The sequence below is a fragment of the Pezoporus flaviventris genome, unplaced genomic scaffold, assembly GCF_033815535.1.
Source record: "Pezoporus flaviventris isolate CSIRO_AGI_PZ_B2104156 unplaced genomic scaffold, CSIRO_AGI_Pfla_v1 ptg000076l, whole genome shotgun sequence".
Taxonomy (NCBI): Eukaryota; Metazoa; Chordata; class Aves; order Psittaciformes; family Psittacidae; genus Pezoporus; species Pezoporus flaviventris.
The window spans coordinates 857,381-879,300 of NW_026892624.1; the positions used below are offsets into that span (position 1 = coordinate 857,381).

Sequence of the window (21,920 nt, forward strand, 5' to 3'; positions counted from 1 at the left end):
CATGCCATCCAGGAGAATCTGCTTCAAGATTTTGCCAGGCACAGAGGTGAGACTGACTGGTCTGTAATTCCCCGGGTCATCCATGTGGACTGTGAAGTGGTAGTGTATCAGATAGTGAAATGGAGGTGGACTAGATGACCTTTAAAGGTCCCTTCCAACCCATACTGTTCTATGATTCTAGAAATTATTATACCTGATATGTAACTGAATTTATTATGCAACATAATAGATAGTGCTACAATAATTTTAGTGTAATGTATGCTGAAGTCAATATCCAGAGTTTGTGGTTTTTTCTTCCTATTGACTTCACTGAACTCTTATCATATCCAGAAGTTGTGTCATTTAGGGAATACTCAAAAGCTGTCTTCTGTTCAGGCAGCATTGGAAGCAATGGATTGATTTTCACTGTTTGAAGAACACAACAAGCCCAGCAGTGAAACTCCACACTGCTAGTAGCAGGGGGTGGGGAGGAAATCTTTCAAGATCTCACAGACCTTTGGAGTTTGGTCTACTGTAGATAATTACCTTACTGTAAGGGCATTGGTGTGATTGACTGATGCTAGGATTCCTGTTTCAGGTATGCATTGTTGATTATATTTACAGAGAACAATTCCTGCAACTGCTGTGTAGTTTGTAGGTTGTTCCACTGCAACTAAGCAACAACTTCTTGGCATGGGTGCATGTTTGTATATAAATATACACGTACTTGCATCAAATGACACCTACTTGCACCAAATGACTTGCATCTAAGAAAATTGCCACAAAATCACAGTGGTACTACATGCACAGCAGTGGAAAATCAGATCTTTAACAGCTAGTGATCCTGATCACTTTTGATTTGTCTTCTTCTGTATTACAACTGTTTTGTTCCTTGCAGGGTATGGCCTGTTGACATTTGTGTGTCAGCATCTCTTTCACACTGATACACCCTGTTGGTAAAAGGCAGGTGCTCCTCTGTTGTACCACATGCAAGTGCCTAGTTTTTACTTTGTTCAGTCCTTTTGAACAGTTAATTCTTTTTCAGGTGTTGCTCTGCACTCTGCTTTGCAGCTGAACATGACTGTGTTTCCCTCTATGATTCAGAAATGGAAGCCAATATGTCAGAGCAATTTTCTGCTGGTATTCGTAGGCATGCGCTAAGCCTCATCAGTTCAATGTGCCTCCTCTCTGCCTGCACATCCTGAGTCTGATGCTTAGTGTACATTTTCTTAGAGAGCTGCCATACAGGATACATGCTGAAATTGCATAATGGAGTATATTGGCTGACTTAGAGCTACAAGGGCAGAGAGATCTGCCTATCCTTCATCTTCTTCCTTTGTTCTCAGACCTGAGACACCTTTTCCACTCCTTTTCCAAAGCCAGTAAGTCAGACAGGACATACACATATGCATTTAATAACTTCTAAATCTTTTCTTCTGAAGTTCAGGTGAGCTTTTAAGAGACATTTTTAAAAGTAAAATGTTTACCACACAGAGAACTAACTGTGCTTTGTGTTTCATATCCATGTATGCTTCCTTCTTTTTCCTGTCTTTGAAATATCCCCTGTGTATTTTTTCCCTTTCAGAAGAATTCAGCTCCTTAAAAGCATAACTGTGCCGGTAAGACAAAAAAAAAGACTGACTAATTAATATGTTTTTCAAATCTAGCCCTTCTCTTTTCCTATTGAAAGTACAGAAATAAAGGATGGTAATCACGCAAAGAAACTACAAAGAAGTGAAAGTTAAGCCAGGATGGAAATTAGATGATCTCAAATTTCCTTCTTTTCTGCTAGCTTTTGTTATTATACAAGTTGGTTGGGCACCTAGGCCACTGCAAGATAGACAAGTTACTTTTCCTGTAAATATGACACCCTGAAGTAAAAATTTTTGTCCTCGTTGGGTTCTTTGTTTTCCAGCTTGCGAATATCAAGCGAGTCATCTTTCACATACAGGTAGTAACTTGTGTCTTCGTAGCACTGGAACTGCACTGAATCACCTTGGTAATGCATGATGAAAAAGTGATTATCTTCACTCAGCTATGAAAATACACAAAGTAAAGAACATAAGTTATATTTTAATATCCTTTTAAGAGGTTTCCATGTGACAAAAATTGATGTTTTTTCTGGCTTGTTTTATTTTGAATGCTTTTCTCCAGTAACACATACTTACTAATTTCTAGATAAATCTTTGGCAATACCTAATCATTTCGGGAGAGATTCTATCATAACTATGAGTAAAATAATACCTGCCTCTCTCAAAGGACTGAGTATTTCCAGACCCAAGCATTCTTTTGCTTCATAAAAAGACCAGCAGTTTTCCTCTGCAGTATACCTGTTATTTGGATCATTTAGGATTTTCAGCTGATTATTTTCTTATCACAAACCTACCCCGTCAGTTGTCACTAGCAACAAAATGTCAATCAACAGTTTTTCCTGCCTCTTTTGGAGTGAAATTGGAATGTTTCAGTCTCAATTACTCTTAATCAATTTTTCTTTTACCTGTGATTTTTCTCTCCAGTTTCCAACACACTTTTTTCCAGATACATCTTTGGAGGAATGGCTTTTGTCAAAACAGCCCCTCTGTGTGTCGGAATGTGTCTGGGCTCTCTAGGTACCTCCAGGTGAGGATGGAAAAACAGTTACCAGAAAAAAAACATGTCAGAGAGTGGAAGAGGGCGTGCTGAGAGATAGCCTCTGAAAACATAAGACCTCGGGTTTACAAGCCCTGTTAAATCTACAAGGACAGGTAAGGTCAGGATACCAAGGAGGTGCTGAACCAGCCCAAGGCCTCCAGCACAGACTGGCACCCACAACGGATCATGTAACCCACACCACACCCAAGAAAGCAGCGGTTGCTGTAGGAGGGCAGACTACAGGACAGTGTTTGTAAGCACACCCGCTGACACAAGGCACTGTGTGCATGAGTGACCTTGCGCACAGCTCCCTGGTGTGGGTACGAGGCCCTGCTCCCAAGCGTGTGCACTGAGTGAGGGAGTAGCTGAGAAGACTGTGTGAATAGTTACATGCTGCTAATAGTAAGAGCTCAATTAATAAAGGGTTGAGATTTATGATTCCCCCAACTCAACCTCTTGTCAGGGGGCAGGGAATTCATACCATCTTTTGCAGAAGGCTGGGGTGGTAAATGAATGCATCACAATCAAATTATTTCATCTTCCCTTTTTGAGTGACCTGTTTGAACACCCTCATCCTACCTACAGGACAGTTCTATAAATCTGACCAGTCTGGCATATTACCATAGTGCACAATGTTTAAGGGGACCTCTGAAGTGAAACTGAATGCCTGGGGGAAAGGCTTGCAGCTGTGCTGCATATTACAGCATTGGCAATAATCACCCTTCCACAGAAGGAGGAATGTGTCCTTTCAGCCACTGTGACAAAAGGGGACATAAAGAAAATGTCCTGCAGTTATTATAAAATACATGAAAGCAACTTGAGGATACACCTCCTGTATTAACAAAGATAAAATAAGGAAGAGCTAAAACATTCTGTCCTGATCAAGCCAGGCACAAAGGAGTGAAGGGCACACTACAATCTACATTTTGCCTCAGATGAAACAAGGCACATGATCAAAAACTGCATGAGGCATAAAATGATGAAAAGTGAACAAGCAAAACTGAGCTGCAACCTCAATTGCACCAGTGAAGCTACAGACCTTGGAAATATTACAAATTAATTGTAAGGCACTTTGAATTTGTTATTAAAATGGGGTTGAAGACACACCAGTGTTTTAGTTACTGCTGAGCAGTCCATGCACAGCATCATCAAGACCTTCTTATTTCCCACTCTGCCCCAGCGAGTAGGCTGGGGGTGGACAAAAAAGCTGTGAAAGAACACAGCTGGGACAGCCATCCTGGACTGGCGAAAGGGATACTTCATGCCATATGTCATGGGGAGCCGTAAGGACTAGTGTAGAGAAAGCAGAGGGTGCGGATATTTTTTGCTTCTGAAGTGGCTTTTGCTCAGAGACTGGCTGGGCAATGATCTGCTTACGGGATGAAGTAAGTGCTTCAGCGTCACTTGAGGGTTTTTTACCTTCACATATTATGCTGTCTTTCTCTTGACTCACAAGTTTCACTTACACTCTTGCTATTCTCTCCCCTGTACCACTGGAGGGGAGTGGGATTGAGTGAGTGGCTGTGTGGGGGCTTGGCTGCTGGATGTGACCAACACACCTCAGTGCTTTTCTTTTCACAGATGGTCCTGTCCTGACAAGTGGCAGGGCTGTGATTCCAGCCCTGGGGCAGTCGGTTCCAGGCATGCTGGATATCCCTTCACATGAAAGCAAACTGTGGCCAGCACTCTGCTGCCAAAGGGATCAAGAAAAATGCTTTGGCAATGTTAGCTGTAGCATACACTGACATATTTGACTCCCATTCATATTGGAGCTCTGGACATCTGATACAGCAGCACTCGGTGGTGATATGACTTTTCTCAGGCCAGAATAGTTAACTCCCGCACTCCACTAGATTTTGACATGGGCAATATGGGACTACTGAAGGGTGAGTGAACTTTGCTGATCACTCCTTCATTTTCCAGTAGATGAATTAAAATTTTTGAGCCAAAAAATAACCCCAAACCCACAAGCTGCATGCTGGGTTGATCCCAGCCAGCAGCAGAGCACTGTAAAAATAGCATTGGTGTTTCTGACACAATCAAAAGTTCTGAACCAACATAATTCTGTGGACCTCACCTGCCAGATTTTGCCTGTTTGGAATTCCATTTTCTTTATTATGAGCTATTTAACTGATGGAAAGAGTAAGTCCCACAATCAGATAATGGAATCATAGAACAGTTTGTGTTGGAAGGGATCTTTAGGATCATCTAGTTCCAATCCCCTGCCATGAGCAGCGACACCTCACACTAAACCACATTGTTCAAAGCTCCATTCAACCTGGCCTTGAACACTGCCAGGGATGGGGCAGCCACAGATTCTCTGGGTAACCTGTGCAACAGTGAACAACTTCTTCCTAATATATCTAGTCTAAATCTACCCTCTTTCAGTTTAAAATCGTTGCCCCTTGTCCTGTCACTACTTGCTTTCATACGGAGTCCCTCTCCACATTTCTCCAAGGTCCCCTTTAGGTAGAAGACCACTATAACGTCTCCCCAGAGCCTTCTCCAGGCTGACCAAGCCAGGCTCCCTTGGCCTTTCTCCATAGCAGAGGTGCTCCAGCCCCCTGATTATATTCGTGGCCTCCTCTGGACTCACTCAAGCAGGTCCACATCCCTCTTGTGTTGGGGGCCCCAAAGCTGCATGCAGCACTGCAGGTGGGGTCTCACGAGAGCAGAGCAGAGGGGCAGGATCACCTCCCTCAACCTGCTGGTCACGCTCCTCTTGATGCAGCCCAGGATACGGTGGGTTTCTGGGCTGCGAGTGCACACTGCAGGGTCATGTTGAGCCTCTCACCAACCAACATCCCCAAGTCCTTCTCCTCACGGCTGCTCTCAATCCAGTCTCTGCCCAGCCTGTAGTTGTGCCTGGGATTGCCCTGACCCGGATGCAGGACCTTGCACTTGGACTTGTTGAACTCCTTGAGGTTTGTGCTGTCCCTCTGGATGACATCATTCCAGTGTGTCAACCACATCACGCAGCTTGATGTCATCATCAGACTTGCTGAGGGTACATCAGTACCACTGCCTATGTCACTGACAAAGATGTTAAACAGGATCAGTCCCAACACTGACCCCTGAAGGACACCACTCATCACCATTCTCCACTAGGACACTGAGCCATTGGCTGCAATTCTTTGAGTGTGACCATCCAGTCGATTACTTATCCACCAAGTGGTCCATATGTCACATCTATGTCCCTCTAGTTTAGAGACAGGATGTCATGTGGGACAGTGTCAAACGCTTTGCACAAGTCCAGGTAGATGACTTCAGTCGCTCTTCCCTTATCCACCAATGCTGTCACCCTGTCGTATAAGGATCTTTCATGACTATATAGCTAACTTTTGACTTAATTTGTCTGTCTTGTTTAGCTTCATCCAACTATTCAGCAAACTAGAGAGGACCCTAGAATAAAAGCTGTTAGAGCTCTGAATGGAGGTATGAGAGTTGTAGCCTTTCAGACCTCCAGGCTGGGGAATTCCAGTCAAAGTTTTGGGAAAATTGCATCCACCTATCATAACCTAATAACACTGCGTTATCCACCAAGGCAAAACATGGAGAAAAACAGTCAGATCTAGTGATAGAATTATTGACTTCATTAATCTTTCCAGAAAATGTTCCAAGTTGAGAAGGAATTTAGGAGGAATCAACTGAGGAAGGAAAAAGGAAAGAAGTTTTGAAACTGAGGGAAAACTGAGTGCTACAACTACTTAATAAGAGCTGAGAGGGTTAAGTATACAGATACAAAGGTCTGAGAGTGATAAGGTATCATGAACAGTAAAATACTATGGTTGAACCAGAACAGAAATAACACTGAAGGGAGATAATACATGTATGGACTGAAGTAGATGTGTATTTCTCCGATAACCAATATACAATGGCTAAACACTCCACTTCTGGAATGTAATTAATGAAAATGGAAAAAAAAAAAAAAAAAAAAATTAAAACCTATTCCTACATATAACAACACAGAATGTGATCAGCTTTTGTTAGTAATTCCCTCCTCTACTATTTTGCCCCCTGTACTCCCTCCTCCTACAATCTGTTTAGCTCTCTGTGTCCCAAGGATACAGGCTCACCACTGCTACTACATGGCTGCACAATTTTGGTCCAGACTTCTAAGGAAACTGCTAATTTGTGAGGCAGCCTAAAAGAAGAAAGAAGGGCTGGGAACAGTACCAGTCTAGCTGAGAACTCCAGGTCAAATCAAGCCATTGATGCCAACAGCGAATGCTAAGTAAAATTCACTTCAGCATCATGTGTGGCCTACATCAAGTGACAATGTTTATAAATGTAATCTTACTTGCGCTTAAAGAGACTGTGTTGGCTAGTGGGAGAATTATGTATAAGGGGTGGGAAACATCCCATCATTGGCAACGTGTTGTAGGGAGATAGTTGTGAAAACCTTTTCTATTGTGTAGCTAAAGGGAAATACAGTTCTGTATTTCTTAATTCATTCTGTTGTGTGGTTAGCTGCATTTGCTTGTATGATATCATTAATTATGATATCCATGCTCCATTATAGAGTTAAAATAATTACCATTATAAGTAAATGTGAGCCTGCTCCTGAGTGAACCACTGGTGTTGGCCTCTGCAGATGGGTGACTGCAAGCATGTGCAGTGCCTGAGGGAGTAACTGCACATACAATGCAAAGAGTTTTCCACTCTTACCAACATAGTGTTGCAGTAGATGCTGGCTGTGGTCTGTGTTACCTTCCTTAAGGTTTGATCCCCCCCCAGAATAAGATGTTATTATAAAATATTATTTGCTGTTACAAGCTGTTATTATTTTATTGTGTTAATAACAGCCTAATTGCCAAAGAAACTTTCAATAAATATTGATTGTGAACTCTGCCTCCATAAGCCTTGCTTACAGGAATAGAAATTTATAGCACTCTATGCAACTCTTCCTGCTGGTGTAACAGCAGGCTCCACAGATTCTCGTGTTTCTGGTAATTCTACTGGCAGCCTTCCAGTAAAAAGAAAATGGCTCTCTTTAAGACTTACTATTACTTACTATTTCTCCATCTCAGTTGACTATTCATCCTAAGGATAGTGGGAGCTTAATTCATCACACCAGATACTATTTCCTGTCCAGTGTACTCACTCCAGAAGGTTTATTAAGAATCTCATGATCCAGACTTGATTATGATTTTGCCTCTTGGCTTAACTGGATGTGGTTCAAGTATGGGCTGCTGGTTTCTCCTCACACAAATGAGTAATATTTGTTTTAATTCTACTTGAAGATATCAGCAAGAGACCATAACAAGTAGATCACTGTCTGTCTTGCTAGGTAATGAACAGGTTCTCAGAATCAGTTTTTCATTTTAATTATCTATTTAGAAACCCAGAGTGATGAATAGGTCTCTACAGGCAACTGTTACAGATCTTCTTTCCAGCTGTCCCCCAAACTTGCAGCCATCAAACACTAATTCTTTCCCTATGAACAGCTCCACAGAAAAATGACACATCTTCTTAAAAGAGTACGAAGTACATTTTAGAAGAATGCAATATGACTGTGATAGTTTATATCACACAAGGACTAGAACTAGAAGTTGCCTTATAAATTTCCTAAGCTGCACTGCTTTCTCCTTGAATGTAGAGCCAAGGAACGTTAAGTGCCTCAGCAGGAACTTAAACTGAAGGACTGACATGGATTTTTCAGGCCCAGTAAGGAGAAGTTTTTTTCATTAATTATTGAAAAAAATATACAGTAGTGTAGCTCATTCCTTGAAAGACCGTTTCAGAATGACTTCAAACAAGAAATTTGTTGTGGTTTCAAATTACCAGAGTTCCTTTCTGATTCAGGAGAAATTTTAGGCATGTTAGAAATACTAGGCTGGGAATTTTAGGTTTTCAGTGTTTCACATTTGCTATTATGAAGTTCTGATCCTAGATAGCTTTAATTTTGCTCAGTGAAATTGGAAAGACTGTCTTTTCAGTCCCTTGTGTAGCAAGTTCCCTGGACTACTATTATTACTTATATTTCCTTAGGTTTTCATTTTCTCCAGGTTATAATGTCTGTCTAAGGTATCTTACAGAACAAGTAAAGTACTTACTTGTTCTATAAAGTACTTACTGTGTTCACAATATTTTATCACTGGCTCTAGGAAAGAGCCAACAAAATCAAGCTTAGGTCACAAAAACATATTAAGAAACCACCTGTCTACCTGTATTTCTATACAGAGTGCATTAATCCTGGTTTATAATCATCTACTGATGAAGAATTCAGTTTGATAGTATTTCAGGAACTGCTTACTTTTTATATTTATATTAAATTATATATATATTTTAATGGTTTCGTTACTTCTCAGTAGTTTTTGACAAAGGGTTCACTATTTCTGTAAATTATCATTGTTTTTGTAATCTGACCCTTCTAGACCTGCTAATACACTCATTCAGATTTTCTACATCTCATCTAAGAATTTGTACCTGGTGAAAACTGTTTTGTATTTCCCTGTATTTTATATGAGTATAATACTACAGGAAACATCTCTGTCTTTCACGTTTTGATTGAAAGTCAGATATTTTTCCTGTACATTAAAGGATGCACTCATACATTCAAGCCAAGCCAAAAGTACAGAAAATTTCTTATTCTCCTTTTTTTTTTTTTTGAGGAAAATACTAGAGATCAGATGAAGTTAGAAAGCAAACAATTTGTCACTTAGTGAGTAACAGCAGGATGCATTTAGCTGCACTTCTCACAAACCTGTATTTGCATACACACCCTCTCAGACACACATTTTTACATGTTCAATCATAATCAGATACCTGTTTGACATCAGGATCTTCATGGTTGCATGTTTTCATGTTGCATTTTTCCACTGAAGGATAATCTGGCTCTGAACTGCATGCTTTTAAGACCTGTGTTTATAACCACCCAGATTGGTAATTTTGTCTTCATATTTAGCTCTTTTAATCCACTGAATATCTTATTAATTCTAAAGAACACTCCTTTTTTTTTTTAAAAAAAAAGTAAATTCTATTAATGATTAAATTCAAATTAGCCAAGATTAATAAACTGTCAAGCTTTCAAAACTCATCCCTGAATATATCCCTCTTTTACCATTTGCAATGTAAAATGGAGTGGAATGAAGGCAAATACCAAAGACAGTACTTCAAACTGTCTAATGCCCAAATTCATTTTGCATTGCAGCCAAGACTGAACCATGCTGTAATACCAAATACCGAATTTTTTTCAGAGATAAGGGGACATCTTCCAAACCAGAATTCCTGATGAGATTAAGAAAATTAATTGTATTCTGCTGGGGAAAGAAAAGCCCATGATCTTTCAGAGGTTTTTACATATTTGGAGACACTAAACATGTCTGTCTTAATTTCCAGATAAGAACTGCCTTTAATCATGTAAAGAAACATAGTGTGGTATAACCCAGTACTTTAAAATACGTGGTTGAGAAGTAAAATCCATTAGGGCTCAACTCTTAGCTCTTTCCTTGTTTTGGCAAAACACCTTTGAAACAATTTGTGAAAATGTAATCTCTGAACTACAAAAATTCTTTTAAAAAGATTGCTTTTTCTAGGACAGAAAGGAAAATCCCAATGGGGTAATAGGCTATAAATACAATTAATGTATCTCACAACATTCATTTGCCCAGATAATTTCAGGAAATACATCTTAGGGAAAATCATCTATGAATTAAAACCAAATGAAAAACATCAAAGACTTAATTTGAGGAAACATTTGATGATTTACATCACCATACCATGGCCAACATTAGATGAAGGGTCATTCTTTATCTCAATGTAACCTGTGTAATGAGAGCTTCTTGAACCTTTGCCCTGGTTTAGCGGGTAAACTCTACATAATGTCCTTGCTCAAATGGATTTTAATAAATGTTATAACCCTCCAATATCGAAAGCTATCCTTGCCTGCTCTTCCTACCATAAGCAAACTTTCGCAAAACTGGAGAAAATGAGAATGCTCTCACGATATATGGTAAATGTTTAGAACAGGATATTACATTCAGCTGTATTTTCTTTTAATCACATTCCTTATCTTGTAATTCAGGTTGATTGAGAGAAATATATTTCCCATCTTAAACTTCTCTCTCTCAAAGACAGCATTCATCCTCCTTCCTCCACTTTTATTTCTTACATGTTTTCTGGTTGAGAAGTCTCCTGTCCCTCCACAGACACTGGAACCAATATCCCTAACTGTCATTTAGTGATAGTATCAGCTACTTAACCTAATAAAACAGGTTATTGAAAAAATAGGATTTTTTTTTTTTTTTTTCCCCCAGGAAGTGTAGAGGGAGTTGGTCAGAAGTTGTGAAATGTGGAAGATGGTAAGTAAAAGAATATTAATTTGAAAAGGTCTGGGGGGGAAATTGTCCTATAGTATGAATGAGCAACCCTAAGTTACAAAGGAAATAAACTTACCTTCAGAGAAAGATGCTTCTTACCCTTGCACAATAGGACAAATTCATTAAGCTTTGATCTCTGAGTGAGGATCACCACATTTTTAGAATCTGTTTTACACAGAGGAGAATATTGTAATAAAATACATATCACTTTATAAAATGAAGCAGAGCTGAAAGTATTTTGTACAGAAACAATATTCAGGTTCAATTTACACTGATGCATATAGGACTGGTAACAAATATAATCACTTTTGGTACCATTGTCTTCTGTGGTGCATGTAAAGGTTACGGATTTATGATGCTTTAAGTTTGCTATATACACACTTTACTTGTCTATATTTATAGCTATAGAATATCAGTTATATATTAGTATTGAATATGAACTACAAAGGCATATATATTAGTACTTGGTGCATATATGTAATATACATGCTTATGTAATACGCCTAAATATGCATACTATGGAAAATGTAGGATTTTTTTCCTTTCATTCTCTTCATGCTTTCTTTTCAAAATCTTTCCTCTGTCGTAAATGTGGGTGCATTAGATTTACTTCCTTTTCAGATAACACTGTATTTTCAGCTGCAGGAAATAAGACCATATGAATATTACAGGACACTCCTCAGCCTGATAAACTGACAATAGTCATTACCATACAAAAGCTTCAGCAAAAGGTAGACAGGTCAAGGGACCCTTTGTCAATTGACAGGGTATACAAAAGCCCATGACATTAATAATTATGCAATGATGCTATAACTGCCTGACTGTCTTGCAGATTTACTTCAAATAATACATCTTCTGCTTTTAGAAGTATCTTAGGTGCACTGTTTAAGACAAAAAAAAGATTAAAAAAAAAAGTAGCAGTTATCTGTATGTCTGTCACTGCAGCAACTGAATGCAATCTTTACAGATGTTGGGTAATCATAAATGAACAGTTGCAGTTGAGGAGATTTTTTTTTTCATATTACCTAAGGTATTTTTTAGCCTTAGAAGGACATTCAGAATCAGGAGAACATAGTCATCCCACCTGGCTAATCTTAGCTGCTCTAGTCCTGGCCACAATTTCAGTTGCCCTAATTTACCCAACTGTAATGTTTTTGTGGAAGTCTTCTGAAAGAGTATTTTCTGAGCCAGCTACAGCATGAAAATAGCATAAAATTCCTGTTAAAAAGCAATACACACTCCAGCCTAGTGTATTTTCCTCAATTTACATACGTATTCAGATAAATGTAGTGGAACGTAGAGGGTCTAAGATTCTGCCATTGTTAGTACATTTTGTGACATCACCAGATTGCCTCAGCCACTATGGTCCAGCTTCAGCTGTAGCATGTAAGAGGCACATCATCAGGCAAGAGAGATTTCATATCCATGTTGAGAGTGTTCTGACTTAGATGTAAGAGTGGCAACAGAAGAGATGCAGGAGTCCAGCCAATTCACCGGGGACACATCAATGTGAGTTATGTCCTAGCTATCCTTGGCTTTCTCTGTCTGTAGAATTTACTGTGACTTGTTTATTCTTTATTTAGCTTGAGTAAATCCAAAGAAGTCTAATTTTCCCTGTCACCTCTACAAAATATGACAAGTGGTCTACCAGGCAGACACTGAATGGCAAAGAAAGTAAGGAATCTTCCCATGATTTCATATGTGATGCTTCCACTCTCTGGAGGCCTTTGGATGAATTACTTCACCTATGTGATTACTTACCAGAGTCTAAGGGCTGATTTTACAGATTCATGCAAAGGAAATGCTTTGAAATCAGCTAATACAAAAAAAAAAAAATTCTTGCTTGGGTTGTCCCTGAAATGTGAACCATTGGAATTTGGGAGGATATCAGTATCTTATACTGTAACCTAGAAATCCCATTTGGCCATTGTTCAAGGTATGGTACTGGGACAGATAGGTATTTCCTCTCATCTATGACAGCAGCCCTTTATGGCTGAAATTGTAATACATTTCTCCTCTGTTGGAGAATACCTGGAATTAAGATATTTTAGATTTTCCCAATAATTTCTTACTCTTCCATAATATTCAAAGAATGTATTTCCTTTTCCTTGACATCCATTTCATTTTGGGTTTCCTCTCCTGTTACAACAGGTCTTTGCTAGCTAAGACCCATATGTCAGCAATACAGCACACACACTTTTCTTGGGAAAAAAAAAAAAAAAGAAAAGAAGTTGGATTTTCTAGCTTGTATACATTATATTTCCTCATATACAAACGTCTTCAGTCCAAGCCATTACTTGCTAAGGCAAATTTTGTGACTTCACAGATTTTTTTCTTATGGAACACAGAAGGCTCTTTAATTTTTAGAGTTGTCCAGCAACCTGACTTAAATGAAAATCTGGTATAATATGTTACTTCTCTGTAAAGTCTACATATAAATATTTACTTTTCCAACTCTCAAATGCCTCTTCAATACCACGCCCTAACAAAGAGAATGATACCTTTTATTCTAACAGAAGTCTTACCAGTAACTGCTGATTCATTCCTGGTAAACACACTTAACCACGCAATATCTAAAATAAAAGATATTTAATAAATATGTGGAATTGTTTAAATTTAAAAGCACTGTAAGCAATTTAAAGAATTATTTTAAAACATAATCTGAAAGAGACTGAGTAATAACAATTGGTATCAGACTACATTTCTTGCAGGTTTCTGAATTCATATAACCCCAGAAGACCGTGCAGTTAGACTTGTGAACAGGTACCCTGAAGTCTGAACTTTGAGGCTAATAAATGTATTGATTGAAGAATTACCTTTTGCAAAAGAGAATGCACCTGAGAAAACAGAAGTCAGTAATGAGATGTAAGGCCTAAAATGCTATTGAAGAGAAGCCTGGAAGTCTTTGGCAGCAGATGTGAGGACCCTAATAAGAAATGTAAAAGATTGGAAAATAACACATAGCAATAGCAGATGGTTTCTGGCTTTTCCAACAACAGCCTGAATCACTATCTGTGAAAACATCACTCACTTCAGGTCAAAGTCACAATCATCTGGGTTACAGATGTTTCCTAATATGTTGCCTGAACTGTATTGTCATTAATATATGTTTGCTGTGATTGTGTTTACATATACAAGAATATCACATAGCATTTTCTTTTTTTTTCCTTTTCCTCTAGGAACATCAGTATCTTCTGCATCAGGATTGTCATACTACAAATCTATTCACAAACTGTTTCTATTGTATACTTCTACAGATTGTGGTTCTGTTCATAAATTAGCAATACCAATTGTATAGTTTACTTCAAAATTCTATGAAGTTATCAAGTAAAAGATACTTCAAAAGATATAAAGCACACTTCAATATATTATCAGTGCAGCTGCCATTATTCACAATTTAATAGAATAAAAATAACACTAGCTTATAAATATATCAAAGAAGCCTTACTCTGTCTTTGTCTGAAGCATATGTAATGGACTTCTCATTCCTGTGAAAGCTGAAGGTTTGTAAGAAATAAAGTTTCAGTAACTTAATAGCTATCTTAAAGATTTCATCTTTTTCCTGTATTTTGGGTAGAAATATGGTTTATTGGTTTTTGTTCTCCCTACTTTCACATCTCTGGAAAATGTATAATTCTAGAATAATTGCATTTGTTGTTATTTGCCTCTTATCTACTGAAAGAATACCCTCTAACAACTAATGTTCTGATGTTACTTATGATATCATTTTTAGTGTCAGAGAAGTCCCACTTGAGATAAGAGTTCCATGAAACATAAAATAATCCCCCAAATTCCAAAATCTCTTCTATTTTGTTTTTTTTTTTCCATTTTGACCTTGTCTCTGAGGATTATCTTTGCTTTCACTGTCTTCATAGTAAATATCTAGACCTCCCATTGACTAAAATGGGGGTGAACAAAGTAATCTTCTTACCATCTAAGTATATTAATGATAATACTGTACATACCGTAAACTGGAATAAAACTTTTCTTATATCACTATTGATATTCATGAAGATGCACTAAAACATTATGTTTACAGAAAAGATAGAATCACAGAATCATTTAGGTTGGAAAAGACCTTAGAATCATCTATGCCAACCATTAACACAGCACTGCCAAGTTCACCACTGGACCATGTCACTAGCACAGCATCTATACGTCTTTTGAACACCTACAGGGCTGGTGACTGAACCCTTCCCTGGGCAGTCTGTTCCAGTGCTTGACAACCCTTTCGGTGATGACATTTTTCCTAATATCCAATTTAAAACTCACCTGGTGCAACTTGAGGTAATTTCCTCTTGTCCTATCACTTGTTACTTGTGAGAAGAGACTCATCTCACCTCACTACAGCCTCCTTTCAGGTAGTTGTGAAGAACGATAAGGTCCCCCCTGCACATCCTTTTCTCCAGGCTAAACAACCCCAGTTCCCTCAGCGGCTTCTCATCAGACTTGTGCTCTCTAGACCCTTCAGCAGGTTTTCTGCCCTTCTCTGGACATACTCCAGCACCTCAATGTCTTTCTTGTAGTGAGGGGCCCACATAACAGTATATTAAATAATATCCTATAGTACTACGCATACAGTTGGCAAGTTTTGGTATAAAAAGCACACTACCTTCATGGGATTGTGAATCCTTGGTTGATATTTCATGGTGACCATCTTCATCTATGTCAAAATGCACTGTTTTTGAATCTTCAGTCAGTATATAGCATTTCAGTGTTTCTCGCAAACACAATGCTAATAAAAAATGAGACTTAATTAATTTTACTGGCAACAGGAAAATGGTAAAAATCCATATAAAAAGATCAAGTGTATTTTCACAGCAATCTTTGCTTGGCAATCTATGTATACTTGAACTATGAACAGTATAGCTAACATATAGTAGAAATCATACACTGGGTTTAAGCAGCTGCTTGAGGGGCTTGATGGTGGTATAAAGAAGGAAAGCATAGATTTCTTTTCTTGGAAGGTTATGTCAGTGAGAAGAGGAAATGTATGCTGAACCTTTTGGGAAGTTCACAGGTGCGAAAACTTCAGCTTGACAAAATGCCTTCCAATCCAAGAGCTTGAGGGATAGTGTAAGAATGTGGGAGTGTGGAGGTGAGGTGATGTGGACAATGTCCAGATGGCTGTAGTGAAAGAGATTGTGGGGATGGGAGTAATTTGAACATAAGAAAGGGGTCAAAATGAGGAGCTGGCTGGTGAATGAATTATTTTACAGTGGGGGAAAGATCCCTGTGAGAAACCAGAGCCAGAGCAAGGCTGTGCACAGGAGCCTGCACACAGAGAAACATGAAAAACACAGAGTTAAGTGACAAGATTTCATTCTGAGGAAGAGGTGAAATGGGAAGTATCTCTGCAGCATACTGTTTCTAGTCTAGTTTCTTTTATGTCACAGGTAGTCACCTCTCTCTCAGTTTTGCACTTTGAAAACTGGATCTGCATACAGACAAAAGTTTTAGGTTAGAGTGCTTATGGCTATAAAATAGTAGCATTTATTTTGGTGACCTGATGCCTCCTACTGAAAAAAAAAACAGGTCTTCGTAGCTAAAGGCTGTCTACAAGGAAGTGCTTCCCTATCACTACTTAACAAAACTGTGCTATTCTGGATGTCAGAAGTATCTAAGCCCAGATTCTTGGGTGTCTGACACCTACAGAATAACTATGAGGCACAATGTTGATTACGTTAGGCCAAATACTGTTTTCCTGGAATAGGTTTTCTACTTTCATATTCAGTTAAGACATTTATCAGACCACACAGACCACACTGGGTGTGCTGTGAGATAAACAGTCCTTTCTTCACCAGACCAATTAGCCAAATAAAACAACAGGATACTCAAAACGCATCAGCAGAGACCTAACATTCTGGGAATGCTAGACTTCACTGAAAACTTTGTTACTCATTTTATATTGATGTAACTCCTCTGAAACATCTGTATTTAAGCAGACATTTTGAAAGAAACAAAGTTGTTTCCAAGAAGCTTTCTTTCCACCCTGTTCAGGCCGAGCAGAAATTCTGCACATGAAGTCAACAAAGAAATGGATGATGCACACCCTGACAGCCCAAGTTACACCCTCCAGAAGTGGCAGGTCTGACACATCCTGTGTTGGACCTTCATCACGTGCATAGCTCATCCTTGTGTGGGCAAAGGTCTTCAAAGGCCTTTGAATAACTTGATAACAAAGGCTACCAGGCTTCCAAAAAAAAAAAGGTGGATTGTTCTAAAAAGCAACAGGGCAACTACAATAATCAATACAGCAAACCTTCTAAAAATTGTTATAACAGCTACAGTGTAAGAATTCTACTTCCAGCTAGAATCACAAAAACTAGTACAGTGTCCAAAATAAAACAGTAGGCAGGCCTGCTATGTCATTCACTCTTGTCCAGCTAGGTAGAGACATACTTTAGGAATTACTCACCTGGATTTGAGGTGTGAAAAATCTAAATAATTCTAGATTTTTTTTTTTTTTACCCTATTAGAGATAAGCTTTTCCAGATACTTAATGTGGTTGCACTCTGCTTTCTGTTGGAATTGTCCTTCCAATATTACAAACACAGCTTTCACTCAGGAAAGTTACCTGGTTTTCTGGAAGCTGTTTTCACAGTTCCCAGCAGAGATTTCCTCTTAACAGACTTCCTTTCATGGAACAACACTTCATATGGCTTCCTGCGGCCTGAGCGGAGCAGCATTGCAAGAGCACTTGAGAAACCCTGGTAACTCGAGTTGCTTCACTTTTCAGTCCTAAAGCAGGAGTTAGAACTTGTCAAAATATTTAATGTTTTGATTGCAAAACAAGTTCACAAAGAGTATATTTACATATATAAATATATTCTGATACGTAACAGTTAAAAGAAGCAAGATAAGCTCAATAGATATTTGACTGTTTACATGACCAAAGCCTATGTCTTCCAAGGCAAAAACAGTGTATTTCCAATTAAACTAAATCAATTACCTACCTATACTTCCACAAAGATGCAGGTCACCATGGATATAGTTGTGTTGAAGGAATATATTTTTAAATACTTCCCCTTAGATAAAATATAGGCACTTCATTTGACTTCAAGTTAATTTATTTATCCTTCTCAATCCAAGGAAGAAAGCTGCACTTTGGAAGCTGGATTGAAAATCATATTCTTTTTGTTGTTCAGAATACAGTTAAAGATAATTACCAAAGCATACATAAGTGATTGAAAATTATGATAAATTCAACACAGCATAATCTGACTTTCAGTAAAGACATGTAGCCATACTGCAACAATTCATATTTTCAAATGATTAATCTTTACTTTCAATTCAATAATTTGACTTCGGTGTGCTTTGCATCTCTTAAAATAATGTTGTATATGTGACTATATTTACAAAAAAAAAAAAAAAAAAAAAAAGTTTTTCAGTTTTCAAAGGCTAGATGAACAAAAGGGAATAAAGTATTACCTAGTCTAGTATCCTAAAGAGGTGCTGGTGTCTAGGAATGGAAGCTACGTTAATTGAGGAACCACATAGGCAGCGAATGAGATATCCTGAAAACACAGCTTAAATCACTGCATTTCAGAAAAGCTAAGGATCTTAATTTGGTTTGAAGAAAAGGAAACTGGAATTCTCATATCTGCACACTCTCCTGAGTGTGACACTCTCCTGGTTATGACAACAGTTTATGTCAAGTGCAGACAGAAAAACCCAAGGAGCTTCATTTTGTCTGGTTCCCTGGGGGATGAACCAAGCAAAGATGTGTATAATTTTAGCCCCATGCAGCTTTGCATAGTAGAACTAAATATCAGTTATGCCAGAGACATCATGGTTCTGACACTGAATTCACGTGGGGGAGGGGGGTTCTGTCTTCTGGTTGAGTTCATTTCACTGATGGCAGAATTCCACTTTAAATATTTATGTGAAAAGGTAGAAATGGAAGAATTCTGTCCCTGACAACTTTCCTGTTACTAGACAACAAAGGCTATCTAAGGCATTTTTTCACTGTTTTTGGCTCTTTAGTTGTAACTAAACATTCAATTAGGCTACTGAAAAGTGAAACATTTACTAGAAAGCATTAACTTTCTAGTAAAGATGTCTCATTTTTCAAATGTCTGATAACTTGTAGTCAGAGGTAGAAAGTAAAGGCTGGATCTTCTTCATCTGGCTGAAATTGTTTCATCACTGAGCGTGTTAAGCAAAAGGGAGCAACTCTGTAGTTTTCCAGAAAGTCCTAACTGTGACCTTCCTTCTGCAAACATGTAACAGAATCAGGCACTGCAGAGTATGGGGCAGTAATACCAGCTTGTGAATCTTGAGAGGCGTTAAGTGTGTTAGGGGTTCAGCATTCACAAAGCATCAAGACCTTGTTAGAATTAGGATGCTCAAAACAAGACAGTTAATCCCTTACAGAACATTCCTACTGAATACAAGTGGAAAACATTACATAACATTCCTACTGAAAATAAGTGCAACTCAAGTTTGGCTGCACTTGGTCAGAATTTCAGAAGGTCCCAATTCCTGATTCTTATACCCAGTGAAGCCATCAGGGAATGGTCTTCTGCTAGATTTTCCCTTCATACACTGCAGCTATTAATGCCAATGTATGTTGAGTTAGTGCTAAATGCTTAAGGAAATATTTTTGGGGGCTTTTGAGAACCAATGTGATACCATGCCAGCCTAGATCCAGAGTCTTGCATCCATACTATTTACACCCACCACTGCAAGAAAAGGAGGATGATTACAAGCCAAGACCCTGAAGAGTTCCTGAAGAGGGAAGACCAGTTCAAAGAAATTTTCAGAACCTTATTTAGGAAGTGGATAAATTCTTAGGAAGTTTTCTATGGAGAAAGTTATACAGGAAATCTTGATATCTGAAGGAATGTACTTAAGTATTTCTGCTTGTTTGAACAAATAGAAAATGGGAGTCTGTGGTAGAATTTCACCTCGGTTAGCTCTCCAGAACAAAGAAGGCTCTCTACAAGAAATAACAAAAGTTTCCATAGCTTGAATTTCCTCACATGTCCCTTAAGACTGAGTCCCATTTCAATAAGCCTTTTCTCTCATGTCACTACTCCCACTTTTTGCATTCTTACTCAGTTTTAAATATCGTGTGTCTCTCCCTATGTGTTTTTGTTTTGTTTTCTGTTATTTTAATCTCTCTCATACCCATTTCTTCAGTTTGTTTCCCTCTTCTTTAATGCGTGTGCTGCTTGGAGATGGCTAGGAAGAGCTGGATACTGTTCTTGGCTGCAGACCTACTCCACTGTTGATTGTTTTGGAAACTTGGGTCTGTTCGTCTCACATCTAAGCTAAGCACAAGGGAAGCAGAAAACTGAAGCTATAGCTCTTGCAGCTGCTGAAATCAGATATACTTGAGCACATTCGTGGCCAATGGCAACAAGGTCACTGTAAAAGCAGAGGGAGTTTGAATTTTTTTCCTGCTACACAGACTGTATCAGTGCATTTATATGAAGGCAGCAGAGAAAGTCTGTTGTATAGCTTCTCCTGCCCTCTTAGCGATCTAATTCGTTCTTAGCCATCATTCTCTCTTTCACTTAGCTACAGATACATCTGATAAAAAACTAGATCAAATTCAGTACATTAAAACAGGATTTAAAATTTTGGAGTCCATTCCCATGGTGATATGATCCAACTATTATCTCATACTGTCTTGGTACATTGATAGCAAGATATCTCTAAGAATGCTTAAGGATCAGAACTCTTTTTTGTCGAATTTCTGACAAATATATTGGGTTGCAGCTGACAGTTCTGCTTCCAAATAACATAAGTAACTACTCCAAATTTGTTAAAATCTAACAGTGGATTAAAATGAGCTTCACATCCTTTATCCTTATAATATCCTTATAATAAGGCTATCATCTCTTTCAAATCAGACAGACTTTATTAAACCTCTAAACTAGACACAGGAATATATAAAAATAGCTATGAACTAGTCTAATGAAGAGATTTTAGAAGAAAACTCTAAAGTCAACTGAGAAAAAATCACTTTTTGTTAGAATCTTAACAAGCAGTCTGATAAAATAACATTAAATTGAAGCCTATTTAAAACCCTGCTGCTATCTTCTGCTCTTGCTTACCTTATTTTGCCTTTTATTGTCTCTTCTGGGATACTTCTACTCAGCAGAATGCTAGAAGCAGCTCTGTTACAGCCAATTTATTGCCTGAATGCATGGCAGGAAGCCAGACCTCCAAGTAAAATAAATGTCTGACGTGGACCCAATCTTTTAGTTTTCTACATTCGCTTACTACACCAATATTCTCCTGGCTCTAGCTGCTGCTAGCATTTCAGGAGTGCTGGAAATGGTAAGAAAAAACTTTTAACCATCTGTTTCTCTAAGATACCGCAGAATCTGTCTTTTCCTGGAACTGTATGCAAATTTTAGCCATTAGTTCTGAATCTGCCTGAATATAGTCATAAATACCATTCTGATATTTTATGTTATTGATATTGTTCTTGCTAACTGCCATTTCTGCCAAGGCTGATTCCAGAGCAGGTGCTTGGTTTATGGTAGTATAGGCATATTTAAGTTAGGAGTGTAATTTCAGTTGCAGGGAGTTTGAAACAAGTTAACTGCTTAAACATTTACTCAAGTGGGCTTTGCAGGCATTGCAACAGCAATAGTTGGACTGCTTCTGACATAAGTGAACTTACTTAAAGTGGATGCACTGTATTTTTTTGCCCATAAAACCCAGAGAATGTTTTTTATCATACATAGCTCTTTCATTATCATATTTGGCATGTTGAGTTGGCTTTATCTATCTACCTACATACATTCCTAACCCCTGACTCACCTACTGGTCCTCTCCATTCATACACACTAGAGTTGTTTTATTATATAAGCCTTGAATTTTCAAAGGAGTGAATCATATTTTTATATACCTCACTGAAACAATGCAACTCCTCTAAAAAAAATGACTTCCCCCCCGACTTTTCTTAAAATCAAGCAGCTACTCTCTGTATCTAGAACTTGTACACTAAGTCAATAAAGTTCTATATTTAAC

At 38.3% G+C, this 21,920-nt stretch overlaps 1 protein-coding gene across 2 annotated transcripts; it reads right to left on the reverse strand.

Moving 5' to 3' along the window:
• Positions 1-1,378: 1,378 nt before the first annotated feature.
• Positions 1,379-21,227, reverse strand: LOC133279412 (uncharacterized). 2 transcript variants are annotated; one of them, XM_061473099.1, is made up of 7 exons: positions 20,996-21,227; positions 17,509-17,672; positions 15,544-15,666; positions 13,433-13,504; positions 11,008-11,096; positions 9,379-9,471; positions 1,379-2,014 (listed from the first exon to the last, which is right to left on the reverse strand). In XM_061473099.1, the coding sequence occupies exons 2-7, from the start codon at positions 17,618-17,620 to the stop codon at positions 1,826-1,828; spliced, it is 678 nt and encodes a 225-aa protein (XP_061329083.1). In that variant the 5' UTR covers positions 17,621-17,672; positions 20,996-21,227; the 3' UTR covers positions 1,379-1,825. The 2 variants fall into 2 exon arrangements, with proteins under 2 accessions (XP_061329083.1, XP_061329085.1); XM_061473101.1 differs by having other exon boundaries at positions 13,457-13,504; positions 20,996-21,224.
• Positions 21,228-21,920: the final 693 nt, after the last annotated feature.

Bases quoted from the DNA above. Each gene is read 5' to 3' on its own strand.
- LOC133279412 (XM_061473099.1), bottom strand. From the start codon at position 17,620: ATGCTGCTCCGCTCAGGCCGCAGGAAGCCATATGAAGTGTTGTTCCAT. The intron at 13,505-15,543 runs GTAGTGTGCTTT...CTTTTATTTTAG, and splicing joins GGATTCACAATCCCATGAAG to ATATTGCGTGGTTAAGTGTG. The intron at 2,015-9,378 runs GTATCTGATTAT...GTATTTTCATAG, and splicing joins AAGATCCTGATGTCAAACAG to CTGAGTGAAGATAATCACTT.